We start from the raw sequence: 15,028 nt of genomic DNA, 5'->3' as shown, positions 1-15,028 counted from the left end.
GCTTGATTTCAGCTCTAGTGGAATGGCTAGAGCTGAAATCAAGCAACGGTTTCTCGGATGTTGTGCCTCGTTTGCTGGTGCTGCCCGACGCGCGCACGCGCACGGCGCCTTCCTTGGACTCCCGTCCCCAGCTCCTGCATATCGTGTTACTCTTCTACCCTCGCTGTAACTTCCTCTGCCTCCTCTTGTCCGCTTCTGAAAGAAAGCAATAAAACAGTATCCTGCCAGCCGCTGTCTCGTGTGGGTCCTGTGCTGCGGGGCTCTGAGCCCCCAACATAACACTGGCGACGAGGAGTGGAATTTTATAAGTGAGGTAAAGGCAATTCTCGAGGCGCCACAACCGACTGACAAGACCTCTCTGCAGGCTTTCTTAGGGCTTCTCGCCTTTTACGATCGTTTTTTGGAGAACAGAGCGACAGCAGCTGCAGAGTTGTATGGGCTTCTCGAGAAGAACACGCCCTGGAAGTGGGAGAAAAAACACCAGGATGCGTTCGAGATGCTTAAGAAGATGATTCGGTCTTCGACAGTCCTTGCGCATTATGACGAAAAAAGGCCTCTCATTCTGTCCGTGGATGCGTCACCATGCGGCATCGGCGCAATTCTCGCTCAACAGGATGCGTTCGGCCGAGAGGCTTTCATTGCATTCGCGTCACGAACTTTGGGAACCGCGGAGAAAAACTACTCGCAGCTTGATAAAGAGAGCCTTGCGGTAGTTTATGGCGTCAGCCACTTTCACCAATATGTCGCTGCCGGCACGTGACCGTATTAACGGATCACCAACCGCTAATAGGCATCATGGGGGAAAAGAAGCAAATCCCCCAGATACTGTCACCGAGGATGACTCGATGGTGCCTCAAATTGGCCACATACGACTACGACTTGGTGTACAGGCTTGGACGTCTGCACCAAAATGCTGACGCGCTCAGCAGGCTGCCACTGCCCGCGCAGGTGGATGAGCCATGCTCCCCGGGAGATGCGCTTATGCTTGCGTCCGCGCCACGTTTCGAGCTGTCACCGCGTCAACTGGCTGAGCTCACCCGGAGTGACCCACTGTTATCCCGCGTGATGACAGCCATCTCAAACGGAGAATTACGCCGTTTGCCCAAGCAGGAATTTTCGGCGCTCACAAAGCTTGGACACGAGCTTTCGCTACAGGAGGGCTGCGTCATCCGGGGTGCCAGACTGGTCGTTCCAGAGGAAGCAAGGAAAGACATGCTCTACTTAGCGCATGCAGGTCACAGGGACGTGGTAGCTATGAAGGCGTGCGCTCGAGGCTATTTTTGGTGGCCCGGTGTCGACAACGACATAGAGCGGGTGGTCAAAAGTTGTGCAACTTGCTGCCAGCACCAGAAAACGCCAACTAAAGCACCAGCTCCCGAGTGGAAACGTGCGACAACACCATGGCACACAATCCACGCTGACTTCGCTGGGCCTGTGGAGGGAAGGATGCTCCTAATTGTAGTCGACGCATACAGCAAGTGGCTCGAAGTGCGCACCATGCGGAACATACAGTCGTCGACACTGATCGAGGAACTGCGAAACCTGTTCGCAACTTTCGGTATTCCCGAAAGGGTCGTCACGGATAACGGCCCGTCCTTTGTTTCTGCGGAAATGGAAGAATTTCTGGAGAAGAATCGGGTGACGCACATCACAAGTGCACCCTATCATCCGGCCACGAATGGGCAAGCCGAAAGAATGGTGTATGAAACGAAACAGGCACTTGCAAAGGATCAGTCAGGTACATTTGCGTGCAGGCTGGCTCGTTTTCAGCTGAAACAGCACACCACCCTTTCAGTAACGACAGGCAAAACGCCAGCTGCACTCATGTTCGGCCGCGAGCTCTCAACGGCACTGACACGCATTCAGCCGCGACCAGCTGAGAGGGTGACCACTGACCACAGCGTTACTAAATTGCCAAGAAAGGTAGCCATCGGGCAATCGGTCTTTTTCCGCAACTTTGCAGGGAATCCTGCTTGGGTTGGCGGAACCGTGTTAAAGAGACTCGGACATCGATCTTGGCTAGTCAAGTCAAGAAGCGGAACGGTTCTTCGGCACCTTGATCACATAAAGCCAGGTGCAGAGGCCTACCCGACAGAAGATTCGCCGCGGAACGATCAAACGAACGGACCAATAGCAAGTGATCAACAAGACACAGTGCCGGCTCCGTACGTGATCTCGCTCCCAGCGGCAGCACCGCCGCCGCATGATCTGCCCACAACGCCCGACTCCGAACATAGGGAAGCTGAGGCCAGGCTGGACACTTGTGCGACGCAAGCTTGCGATGACCAATCCAGCGGGTCCGCGCAGCACCAAACTGCGCCGAGGCCCCAACGTGATCGGCGTCCACCTGACCGATACGGTGACCCCGTCTAAGGGGTAAGGGATGTCGTGTACGCGCACGGCAACCGACACACGGCCACTCCAGATGTTGTGCCTCGTTTGCTGGTGCTGCCCGACGCGCGCACGCGCACGGCGCCTTCCTTGGACTCTCGTCCCCAGCTCCTGCATATCGTGTTACTCTTCTACCCTCGCTGTACCTCGCTGCATGGAGGAAGGAATACTAAGGAGCATGGAGGAAGGAATACTAAGGAGAGGCCCTGACGTCACATTCGTGAAGCCTCCACATCGCAAACACCCGCATCGCCTCCTAGCGAAGGCGCAGCGAAACATTTCGCGATTTCCGTCGGGACGTTTGCAAGCGCATGCGCGCATCGCGAATCTTTGCAGCCTTTTTTTTTTTCGCCGTGCAAGCGGTGTAGTCGATTCACGCTTGCTGCTCTTTGTGTGTGTTCTTTGGGAAAGCTACGCAATGCCCAGCTGTTGCGTATACCCTGTGCAAATCGCGTGCACTGCGGACAGTACCGGGTGTCACTTTTCATGTGTACGTATACGTTCGCTTCATTACTGATCACTAAGGCGTGGTATTTGCGTGCGAAGCTTTCGGATGTGCGCTCTGTTGCTTGTTACGCATTCTGTCAACTCGGAACACACGTGAAATCTTGTTTTTGGCGTGTAACACGCCGTACATACCATGCGTTGAAGGCATCGTACGTTTTAGAGGCTGTGTCGTTCAAACGAGAGGGCAATAAACTTTTGTTGTTGTTATCGGACTACGTGATGTATGTATTGTGCGGTGTGCGCTCGCTGCGTGCTTGTGTTGTGTGCGCACTGGAATTACAAACTTTACATGCACGGTCGCGTATACCCACGAAACACAAGAAAAGCTTGAAAACTTCTACTAAACATCTAGAAAGGAAACTCCAAAAGTATATTAGAAGTTTAGTTGAGATGTTATTTAGACGTAAGCAGCTTGGAAACTTCCTGTAGCTGTGCTAACGCCACGTTATTAGAAGTCTAGAAAACTGCTTGCAAGAATTCTAAAAAACTTCTTGCTAGATCTTTTTAAGGGCTTTTTTAGACATTTATTTTTCATGCAAACCAGCTTGTTGAGGAGCTTGCCCTAGTCAATTCGTTGCATCATGCCAGCCTTTTGCAATCACGTTTTAGCTGTTCACTGTCAAGCGTAATAGGTAAAGGGATGCCTGTGTAACATGGCTTCACATTAATTTCTGGAGCTACTCTAGCCAGCAGGATTGATAATTAAAAAAAGGCAGAAGTTCAGGGGAAGATGGAAGCTCGAAGAGAAAAGAAATTATTGCACACGGGGTGTCGCTGGAACCATTTCGACAAGTGGACTTGTCAATTCACAGCTTTGAAGAAGACAAGTTTGCTTGTCGAAGAACCGACTCCAGCGACACACCCTGTCAAAGAATTTCTCATCTCCTTAAGCTTACATCTTCCCCTGAACTTCTGCCTTTTTTTTAATTATAATTCTGCACGCTAGAGTAGCTCCATAAATAAACCTGATGCCATATTGTGCAGGCATCCATGTACCTATTACACTTGACAGTGAACAGCTAAAAGTGATTGCAAAACACTGGTATGATACAACGAATTGACTAGCGTGTTGCTGGTGCCAACATTTTGACAAAATAACTTGTCTTCAAGTTCCAGCCTTGAAGAAAAGTCCGCTTGTCGAAACGGCTCAAGCGACACCCTGTGTTCAAGAATATTTTATCTCAGCAAAATTGGTGTTCTTCTAGCCAAAGAATTAGTTAGTCCTGTTTATTCATGCATGACATTGCCTTAATTCATTGTGCTCAACACATCTAAACATTTTGATGTCAGCCCATTTTTATTACATGTTTTATGGAATGCGTTATACCGCGCTTCCAAAAGTAAATGCGAAATGCTAACAAATGTTGCTGGTCATGCATAATCTATATTGCAGGAATTCCAAACAATATGTTGGTCACTTGACATAAGCTGGAGCAATGGAATTGATGACTTGATGACTCAAGAACCTGCACGCAAAAGGCACAGTAAAGTACAATGTGTCTCAATCAATCAGACATGTATCAGCACAACAAAAATCGGAAGGCTGTCTCTTTTTTCGACTTTGTGTTGCTTATGCGCTAAAAATTTTTACCAAGTGGGTTGAGGTCACGTATGGTACAGAAAATAAGATACTTGGGAAATTTCAACCACAAACACACACAATAAGCACAACAGCAAAACCTAGTTAACAGTAGAAAACTTGTAACAGCCAAAGGAAAGTGCAGTTGAACAGTTGATATTGCCCACAGAATGCGCTTAAATTTAGGTAGGTTTCAGAATCCCGTGTAAGCAAAATCGACGAGTTCCTCCACAACGGCGTGCATCACAATCGTGTCGTGGTTTTGGCAATACTCAGAATTTTATTTTCATCCTGCACGCTAATGACACAATGAAGTCAGCCAAGCATGCGCGTGCCACTTACCCCATGTCTTTCAGAAATTATGACAAAAAGGAACATTTTCGAAGCATATGTTCTGACGCCTTCTGCACATCCTTCTACAGGTCTCACAGCAAAGTTCCTTGAACACGGGCATGAGCTGGCGCTCTCATGTATAATTCGTTCAGGTGACGCGCTTTCACATTCATTACCCTCAACACAGATGGTAGCCAGGCAGGCATTATCTACGCTTTCAGCAGTGAGTTTTGTGTTGAAACGTTACTTTCATTATTTTGCACCGAGGCGGTCTGGCGAAAAAGCGGCTCAACTGCAGCATCAAGTCGATAGCTTTCTTTTTTCTTTCCACGGCAGACCCTGTCGCGCGGAAAGCTAAAAATGACACTTACGTCTGTTAGGTGTCTGGAAGACAATGAGGTCCTGGAGATTTGACACGAAAAAATAGCAGGACGAACATGAGACACATTCCGAAAAGACGGAGAAAGGACATTCAACTTCAAACGCTTGAAACTATACCATAGAATAAAGAACCAGTTTAGAGAAGGGAAACTGTAGCCTTGACAACGGTACGAAAGATAAGCAGCGGTAGCGCATGGAACTACCGAAGGCACCCAAGAGATGGCGCTGCGTAAACAGGAAGCGGAAAACAAAATTTATTGTTTATTTAGGTAAAAAAAGCAAATGGCTGCCTTTTTTATTCCGTACCTGGTGCGTATGCGCATACGCGGGTGCCTCGGCTGGTTTTTTATTCTATCCTTTTTAAACAGAAGTGGACGAAAGAGGCCGGGACTCTTGTAAGGCTACGGAGGTCTCGTTATCTTTCGCCCGCTTGTTTTGAGCGCGTCGATGCGCCGAGCAGCATGCCAAAGCGCCCTTCGGAACGCAGTACCTGTGCGTACGAAGGTTACATGCAAGGGCGTCCGCAGAAATTTTTCCAGGGGGGTGCATCCATTGGGGGGGGGGGGGGATTCACCATTGGGACTTGACCGGCAAGGTTAGTCAATAATATGTAATAACGTGCAAAGTTGGCTGGCAAACCTGAAGGCCGTTTCACACGGATATGCGGACCTTTTGTGTGCTAACGAACGTGTGCAGCGTATTGCTACTGCATAGAAAGATATTATCCGAAATTCCAGGGGGGGGGGGCAGCCGCCCCCCCTTGCACCCCCCTCCGGACGCCCATGGTTACATGGAACCGAAAGGCATACATTGGCAACTGGCACCAGTAAGAACAATTCACGAGTGAGTAGAAGAAACGATAATCTTTATTGACAGTGAGCAAGCGGTAAAAGGCCCTTGTTCAGACATCGTGAGCTCGTAAACGACTAGCCTTCGCGGTACTTCAAAGAGACAAAACAAATTAGATGACGTTTGTTGCCCGTTTCCACCGTCAGCTAGCGCTCACAATAACCAACTTGTATTGTAGGACAGGCGTATAACATCAGCATTTTTTTTTTGCTACAGTTTTTAGTACTTGCTTTCAACGAGTACGCCTGAAGACCCCGGGTTTATTGTTATTACAACGTATTGCGGTCAGGCTGAGAATACCAAGCAGGTTCACGCAAAGAAATCACATTATAGTGGATGCCTACAGAATGGCAGAAAACATGAGCATTTTAACACGTGATACCGATGAAACAACCCATAAATGGGATATATGCAAGGCCTCAAAGAAGTGCAGAAATACAGAGAAGGGAGAAACGATTTTCTATACCGGTCATTCTTTTATTGTGACATCGCCGCTGGAAAGTAGGCTTCAACAACAGTCTGGCCAAGTCGTGCTCATGCCATCGCATAATTCACTCGTTCATTTGAGCCCACCAGACTTGCAAGTACAAGTGAAATAGCAGCTTTGTCCACACGTGTTAGCATAAACTCAAAAGCAAGAACAGTGAAGTGTGACATGCTAACGAGGTCGCAAAGCAGAAAGAAAAACGCTGAGCTTGAAAGTACGTGTACCTGCCATCGTCGAGAAACCTGTGGAAACTGACGCCTTCGCTGGTATCGCAGCTCCTGCGGCACCATACTGTAGCACACCGACTGCCCACCATAATTGCAATATGATTACATCGGTGAATTAAAAAACTTTCATGCGTATTTTAGACAACATTAACGATAGAATTCGCAAGAAAACGGGGATCAACAAACCAGCTGCCAACCATCGGACGATAACTGCGCATATTCTGCGCGTTATCTGCGGCACCCGAGACGCAGCGGCGCACTTTTTGCGCTTCGTCACTGGTCACAGCGACGGTTCGCTTGCTCGCTACCGCGCGCTGGCCGTCAGCGGTGAGCGACAAGGCAGAGATGTTTTCAATCACTGAACAACAAATTTACTCATCATTCAAACATTACTTTCAGTTACACAAGAAAAAGCACTTTTATGCGGCAATGATAGCTGTATTTCTCTTAAATATTGCTTTTATTACGGCGCCTCTGGCGGATTTTTTGGCGTTGCCGAGGGCAGATTTGAACGGAGCCACTATGGTTTGTTTGTTAGCTGCGACGGGGTCGATTTTTTCGCCCCCCTTCGGCGATGGCTGGAACTTGAGACTTTCCGAGGCCTGACTATACTGCGCAGTTCTTGGCGGCTTCGGTGGAGGGAGCGAGGGCGCCAGAGCGGCGTCACGGGCGGCCAATGAGAGGGCACGACACGATGACGTAAAATGACGAAGTGTGTGGCGACCATGAGTGGCGACATGATGTCTCGACTATGGCCTCCGAGATGGTGGGCGCGCCCGCCATCTCGGAGGCCATGTTCCGACTCTCGGCGGCGGGAGTGCCGGGAGGAGGAGGCGAGGTTGAGGAGAGGAAAAGACGCTTTTCTTCCACCCTCGCTGGGAGCGCGGCTATGGTCTGCGCGCTGCGTGAACAAGGCCCGGCGAGCGCCCGGCGCGGATTTGCTCCTCCACCATGATGCCGCTTCGCGGCGGTTCCCGGCAGTTCGAGTCTAGCGGGGCCAGCAGAACGAACTAGCTGGAGATGACGCTCGACGGGCCCGGGGGCACTCTCGGTCCCCATACATTGTATCACATTTTATTTCATCAATTAAGCGATGGTCATCGATGTTCGGCGAATGATTTTGTGTCCGTCACGTGCATGGTGGGATAAAAGATAGGAAAATTTGGTTTACCGATCTTCACATGTTAAAATGGGGAGCAATATAAACGCGCTACCCTTTCTTTTTATTGCGCATGCGATTCAGGTGACCAATATTATATGTGCGCATTTTAAAAGCAAAAGCTCTAGAAAAAAATGTTTACTAAACGTTTTAAAAAGACTTCTTGTAAAAAACGTTTTTTCAACGTCTTCTAAAAAACTTCTTGTGAAAAACCTTTATTCAACGTTGCATAATATACCTAGATGTCTGCATACCTTTTTAGTCGTTTCAAGAAGTTTTTTAGAGGTTTTGTGTTTCGTGGGTACAATACAGCGGTGTCCTCTTTTCGACGTGAAGTTACGTCAACTATAGGTTGGCGTTGCGCCGAATAGCTACTACGCTTACTCCATATACACGAACAAACAACCGCTAATCGGGCAATAGATCTGGAAATCGGGCTACGAGAAAGGAAAAGAAAGGCCTAACGCCCAGCACAACGCGTAAGTCACAGCTAGGTGAGTTCGAATACGATGAGGCAGGGGCTGAATGTTTTTGAATACGGCACGTACCGGTACTTTCTGTACTGTTGCACAAAAACGCTCCACGAAGAATGTCAGCACGCAGCGCTCGGGCCTGCCACGCACGAACAGCCTGGTAAACGTCTGCTTGCAACATTTTACTGCGTGCGAACCGCACAATACGCGCTAAGTTTACGCCGGGACTACAGATTCGAACAGAAGCGAACCACCGCGGAGAGCACGCCGCGGGGCGTCTGCTGTTTTGTTTGCCCCATACCGGTTTGTTTGCCCCATAAATCTGACGTCACTTCCGCCACACTTTTCGCAATGCATTGGGATACGATAGGGCATCTCCTTAGTTTTTCCTTCCTCCATGCCTCGCTGTAACTTCCTCTGCCTCCTCTCGTCCGCTTCTAAAAGAAAGCAATAAAACAGTCTCCTGCCAGCCGCTGTCTCGTGTGGTTCCTGTGCTGTGGGGCTCCGAGCCCCCAACATAACAGTACTAAACACATGTCCAAGTTTGTTGACTGCGATGTAGTAGTCGCGTATCAGATCCCGTTGTTGTGCGGTAGATCTTACATAGGACAGAGTGGAAGGTGCGTGAATGTTCGTTTGGGGGAACACAAGTGTTCATTAACACAAGAGACCCATTCTCATTTAGCAGATCATTGTCGGGAGTGCGGGTGTACCGCGCACTTTACTGACACCATGGTTCTTTCCAGGCACGAAAAGCAGCTTGCCCGAGAAATTATCGAGGCCTTCCAGAAGAAGCTACGAAAGATGCGTTAGCCAGCCATCGATAAAGCTTTGGGATAAGGAATACGAGTTTTTGGTCAGCACGTGCGGCAATGTGACTTAATATTCGTTGTGCGCATGATGTGTTAAGGGGCAACAGCCAGGGATGTTTTAGGGGCGAAGTTCCTTATAGCGGCACCCGTTCGTCCCGTAGTAGTGTGTAACCAGTCTTGAAAACGGAGGGGGCGTGCACACATGAAGGCTCCCTAAAGACAATGCGCTGCGACAGTACGTGATATGTATCGCCCTCTCCTCTCCTACGCTTCCCCCTCGTTCTCCTCTCCTACTGTCCCGAGAGAGAGAAAGAAATAGATAGAAAGACGGAGAAATATGGCGAAAGAAAGGGAATAAAGATCGAAGAAGATAGAAGGCGAGAGAAATGAGAACAGAAAGAGAGATAGAGAGATAGAAAGACAACGAAAAAGAAAAAAAAGAAGAAAGAGAGTAAAATATATAAAGACAGACAGAAATACGCTGGCAGAGAAAGCGACAGAAAGAAACAGACACAAAAAAGAGATAGAAAAAAAAAGAGAGCAAGCATAGCCATGTATAGTGTAGTATAGTATGGCAAGGGGTGGGAAAGGGAAGTGATGACGAGGAGGAGGTGAGAGGGCAAAACATAGCATAGTCTTGTACAGTATAGTATAGCAAGGGGTGGAAAAGAGAAGTTAGGGCGAGGAGGAGGGAAAGAAGGGGGCAACGCCACCAGCTCCGCTGAATTCCCGAGTCTTCCCACCGCTTTTGCGTAGCAGGCCCATCTTTTTTTTGTTTTTTTTTGTTTTTGTGGCAAGCATCCACTGTTAGGTTCTATAAAAAGAAAGCGAAGCATCACTTTTTCCCTTCATTTTTATGCCGACAAGTACACGCACTAACGTAGCAGTGCGGCGACGCTGCGGTTTTAACGCATCTTGTCATATTTCGTACACATTTCGGTGCACGCAATTAAAGATGCCGAAGCTTACGCGACAGTGTCGCCGGTACGTTTGGATTGTAACGCTGCGTCTCTGCGAACAAGCTGCTCACTACTTGTCATAAAAACAATAAAAAAGTGAAGCAGTTTTGCACTAGCGGTACAAAGCTTGAAGGAAGAGCGGAGATTGGTGACCTTCCTTGTTTCTCTTTCTTTCTTTCTTTCTTTCTTTCTTTCTTTCTTTCTTTCTTTCTTTCTTTCTTTCTTTCTTTCTTTCTTTCTTTCTTTCTTTCTTTCTTTCTTTCTTTCTCTTTCTCTCTGTTTCTCGTGTCTCTTTTGTACCTGTTCCTTTCAATTTCTTTCTTTCCCTCTGTGTCTATTTATTCCTCTCTCGCTCTTTATATCCTTATTTCTCTTTCTTTCCATTTCTGTCTTGTTCTATGTTTTTTTTATCGCTTTCCGTATCTTTCTCTCTCTCTTCTCCTTTTTCTCTCTTTCTTTGTTTCTCTTTATTTCTGGCTTTCTCTTTCTGCCTTGCCCTCTGTTTTATATCTCTCTTTCGTGTCTGCTTCTTTCTGTCTCTTTCAACGTTTTTCTCTGTCTTTCTAACTTTTTATGGCTTTCTTTGTCTTTCTATCTTTTTTTTTTGTCCTTATTCCTATCAATTTTCTCTTTCTTTCTCTCTCTCGCTGTCTTTCACGTGTTTCGCGTGACCGCTTCTCGGAGCTGAATTTTCGTTTAACGCTCGCGCCTGCGGTAATCGGCAGTGGTGCTTGCCCTGTTCATGTGGCGCGTACCCACCTGTGGAGTTTTGCACGACGGAGTACAAGTTACTTCGCTTCGATTACAAGCAGCTTCGCTGTTAATAATTTATGTTTAGTAGAAGTAACTGCACGATAAATGAGGGTATATAGACCAAGAATCCTTGAAATATAGTCATAAGATCACTAGCGCAAGAAATGATTTAATATAGTTGATTTTAAAGTGCACCGACGTTTGCGCGCAATGTATTCAAAAGGTGTTCAAGGTTGCGTAGTAGCAACATACATGTGCTACACCTCAGAAACAGCACCGAGGGGCGATCTCAACCAAAGCGGGCGTAGCGGGGAGCAACGCCGCGGGCGTTGAAGGAATCGATTACCACACGCGTTACTAGCCTCGCACCATTTTTAAGGCGAAAGCCCTATATGCCTCATCAAACGCAAAATTTGGCTGCCGGCGTCGGGGACGAGTGATGCAAAAGATCATCACGTGTGACGTCACAATATGATGTCACGATGACGTCAAAGATCGCCAAAATTCATGATGTCATAATGACGTTCATAATGACGTATCGTCACGTGATGACGTCATCGTATGGCATGGCAGCTTCGTCAAAGGTGGTCGGTCCAATCACAGAGGCAACGCAAAACGAGTTGAGGTGCCTCCAATCTTGGAGGCAGTGCGAAACCACGTTAGGCGCAGAAAGCTTTCGAAGGGTGGCGGGGCAGCACCAATACATGGACTGAGAAGAAAATAAAGACGGCTTTCGCCTTCGCATCATCATAAGTGAGTGTATAAGTGACCCTATGAGCCTTCTATAACGTCGAAAGCTTGCCTTTAGGCATAGTACTGCATGCTTTCATGAATACACATGCAAATTTGCTTCATCTATGAAGTCTAACAGTGGGCAGTGAAGCGTTCGGTGAATCCTGCGATCAAGGTCGGGTGGTCGGCCAAGCCTGAGGCCTGGTGCACAGAGGTGGCGAAGACGGCTTAAATGCAGACCTGGGGAAGTACAGATCAGTTGTTTCGCTGGACATTGCGGATTGGAGCGTCGCAGTATCGGCAGGATGCACCATATGTGCCGCGGTAATATTGCGCCCACAGAGCGGTCACAGAACATCGCGCTTTTATAGCAAATGGAATGAGCTCGCCTGACTCTGGTGTATCGTGTGCAGCGCGACATACAAAGCGTGAACATGATTTTCAAAGTTTTTGTCGGTGACAACTCTTTTTGATCCCTGTGAAGACATTAGTAGCAATTGGAAACTTGCTTGACGTGCGTACAGCAATACATGGTAACGAGCACACTGATGGGGAATGTGTTGTAAAGAACGCGCACCTTGTGCTGGCAAGTTTGGGCACATGCCCAAAACCGCGATGCGGTCATGAAGGGTGTAGGAATGGGCGTGTTGTTCCAACGAGCTTCAGATTTAGTGACAGCGCGAGAACACGTCAGAGAGGACAGATGAGAATTTCGATGTTTTCGTCAGTTTTCCCAATTTTAAAGATGATAGTCTTTCTTGGGGAACTTAGACCAGGCCCCGGAAAGTCTCAAGTTCCAGCGATCGCCGCAGAGGGCGAAAAAATCAACCGCGGCGAGTTCCATCGATATGCGCGGAGAGTGGAGCTACTGACTCCTCTTTTAGCGGTCGGATAAGTTAGTTCGCATTTTCCGTGTTAGGGGCGCTCAACGCGGCCAAAAATTTTATTTCAGAATGTATCAGAACATTGCTGAAAGCTTAGTTACCGTGTCATTTTGCATATAGCTAGTAGGGACTAGTTTTTATGTTACTTCTAGAGTTAATACAAGAGCTTGATTGTTTGAGGACAAGTATTGAGATTACATTGACGCTCGAAAAGCAGCAGCCCATTGGCATCGATTGCGCTTCGGTCGGTTATTTCATTCAAATTGTACCGCGGTCCCGCGGTCGTTTGCTTTGATCGGCGTTACGCAGCTCCGTTTTAAATCAGTTTTGATATAGCAATGCGAGTTTGTGCGCCAAGTTTTACATGCCGCTGCCACAAAGCGAACGTGTCTAAAGCCTGTGAATCACGTCAGCTGCGGCGCTTCACCGGCTGCCAGCGTGAAAATTCAATGCCAGCAAAGAGCTCGGAGACTACCTACGAAAACGGAATAACCATGCACCATGTGGGTTTGCGCACCGGTGAGTGAAAATTAACTGCTTTGCATTTGAACATAGCTTTTTTTTTTGCATGCGCTACGGTTTTTGTCATTTCAAAAGGTTTTACGACTCGTCCAGCTGATCGGATGCACCGCTTGTGGACTACAATGACATTTTCTAAGATTATTTACTTCGTTCTCACTTTTGCAAAAAATATCTTTACTGCTAAACTTTGTAACACAGATCACAGCATAACTTTTACCTATTTCTGCACAAATTAGTCTTCTGAGATAAATGCTCATAAGTCCAATGCATGGTAGAGCCAAGTGAACTTATAGTATGTATATGCATTTATACATTTTCGTAAGTTTACAATCATACATATTACATTTGCACATACCATGTAGTTTATAGAGTTGGGAAATTAACTAACTTAGTATCCTCTAATTGAGGCTTGGTCAGACACGGTCCACTGAAGGTCACCACTAAAACAAATTCACAAACAAAGCAATGTTATGTGCACACTATTTTTCTCATGCAGTGCTCTCATATACATTCTTCTCAGACATGAATCGCAATCCATTCACGCTTCTACCATAGTAATCATTATTTTTTCCTCTTCCAATCCAACCACAGCCTCCAAGAAACTGCTCATATCAGCACACGCTCGGATGCTTTATCTCTGAACCTACCTCAAGTCAGCAGAGGATTTTCCACTACTGAAAGTAAATTCGTCGTCCCAAATCCTCACAAGGTATGGTTGTGGACACTTTACTTATTGAACCAATTTTTTTTCTTTCATCATTTCTTTCTTGCTTTTTCTCATGACTCAATTTTTTTTCTTCTCAGAAAACTGGACAAAAGAGAGATCATTGGTTTCCAAGCTACCCACACCAAGTCGTAAGAAGCTCAAGAGTCGCCTATCCACTACCAAAGTTTACCAGGCAGACAAATGCAAGCCGTATACTGAAAAGCAGTGATAGTGTACGGTATGTTGAAGCAGTACAAAATTGGGTCCACAAATTATTGCTTCTTGCTTCATGAATTATTCGGTTTAGAGGAAATGTGCTGGCTTCAAATTTCTTGGATAGTGCATGTGATGGGGTGCACATACTGTACTTTAATCTACGTGTGAAACTTTGCATAGAGTATCACATGTAACTTGGTAGCAAGTGGGCCAGTAGTAGTGCTATTTAGCAGCACTTGTTTTTCCCAGTGAATATAGTTTGCTGCAATTGTGGAGGCTGTTGCAAAGCAATGGCAGGGAAAGCTACAGTAGTGCTGAAAAGAGTTATGTGTACCGATTGCTTGTAGGGAAGGACATTGTGAAGGTTCTAAAATAGAAAACTGTGTGCTAACACTCGTGCCTTCATTAAACAAGGCATTTCGTGTAGTGGTCACCTGGAGAATAGTTGCCGGGTCGCTACTCTGGAATAAATAATAACGTTTGATGATGGGAGTAGGAGAATGGAAGCATGTGCATAAGGACATTTTGGGCAGTGTTCTATGAAACAGGCTGTTGAATTTGTAAAGCATTTAAAAATTTAGTCTTTAGTTTTATTCAATGAACTTTGCCGATACATTAATGGGATGATATGTAAACAGACACATCCAGAAAAGAGGGTACAGCACCGTTGCATTTGTGCAAGCAATTTGTTTTGTATGTGAAGTGGAACCACAGACAAGTAGCAAATAATATTTGTTCTAGATAACAGACCTGACACATGACACGGAGTTTTTAAAAGTATGTTTATTTTTAACAGAAAAATAAATGAGTGCACTCAATAGATACAATCAGAGTTCAATAAAGTTGGCCAGTGTTTGTGCATGTTAAATATTTGAATGTGTAATAACTGCTATTTCTTTGATATTGGCGTGAGCTATATATCCAAAAAAGGCTAGTTTTGTGTTCATGCTTGTGATGTGCTGCAGGTAGACACGGACCAGAAAAAACGAGAACAAGACAGGGTGATGCGCAACACCTTGTGCTGTTCTCGTTTTTCTGGTCCGTGTCTACCTGCAGCG

General features: G+C 46.7%; 1 protein-coding gene across 1 annotated transcript; it reads left to right on the top strand.

The window, feature by feature from the left end:
* The first annotated feature begins 795 nt into the window (after nt 1-795).
* LOC119391455 (uncharacterized protein K02A2.6-like) lies at nt 796-2,373 on the top strand. The gene has a single exon (XM_037659135.1). It carries the CDS (start codon nt 796-798, stop codon nt 2,371-2,373), a length of 1,578 nt encoding a protein of 525 aa, XP_037515063.1.
* The last annotated feature ends 12,655 nt before the right edge of the window (nt 2,374-15,028 follow it).

This window comes from Rhipicephalus sanguineus, chromosome 4 (genome assembly GCF_013339695.2).
Source record: "Rhipicephalus sanguineus isolate Rsan-2018 chromosome 4, BIME_Rsan_1.4, whole genome shotgun sequence".
Lineage (NCBI taxonomy): Eukaryota > Metazoa > Arthropoda > Arachnida > Ixodida > Ixodidae > Rhipicephalus > Rhipicephalus sanguineus.
Note: the sequence above shows the minus strand (reverse complement) of the source record. Positions and strands in the feature narration are given on the sequence as shown.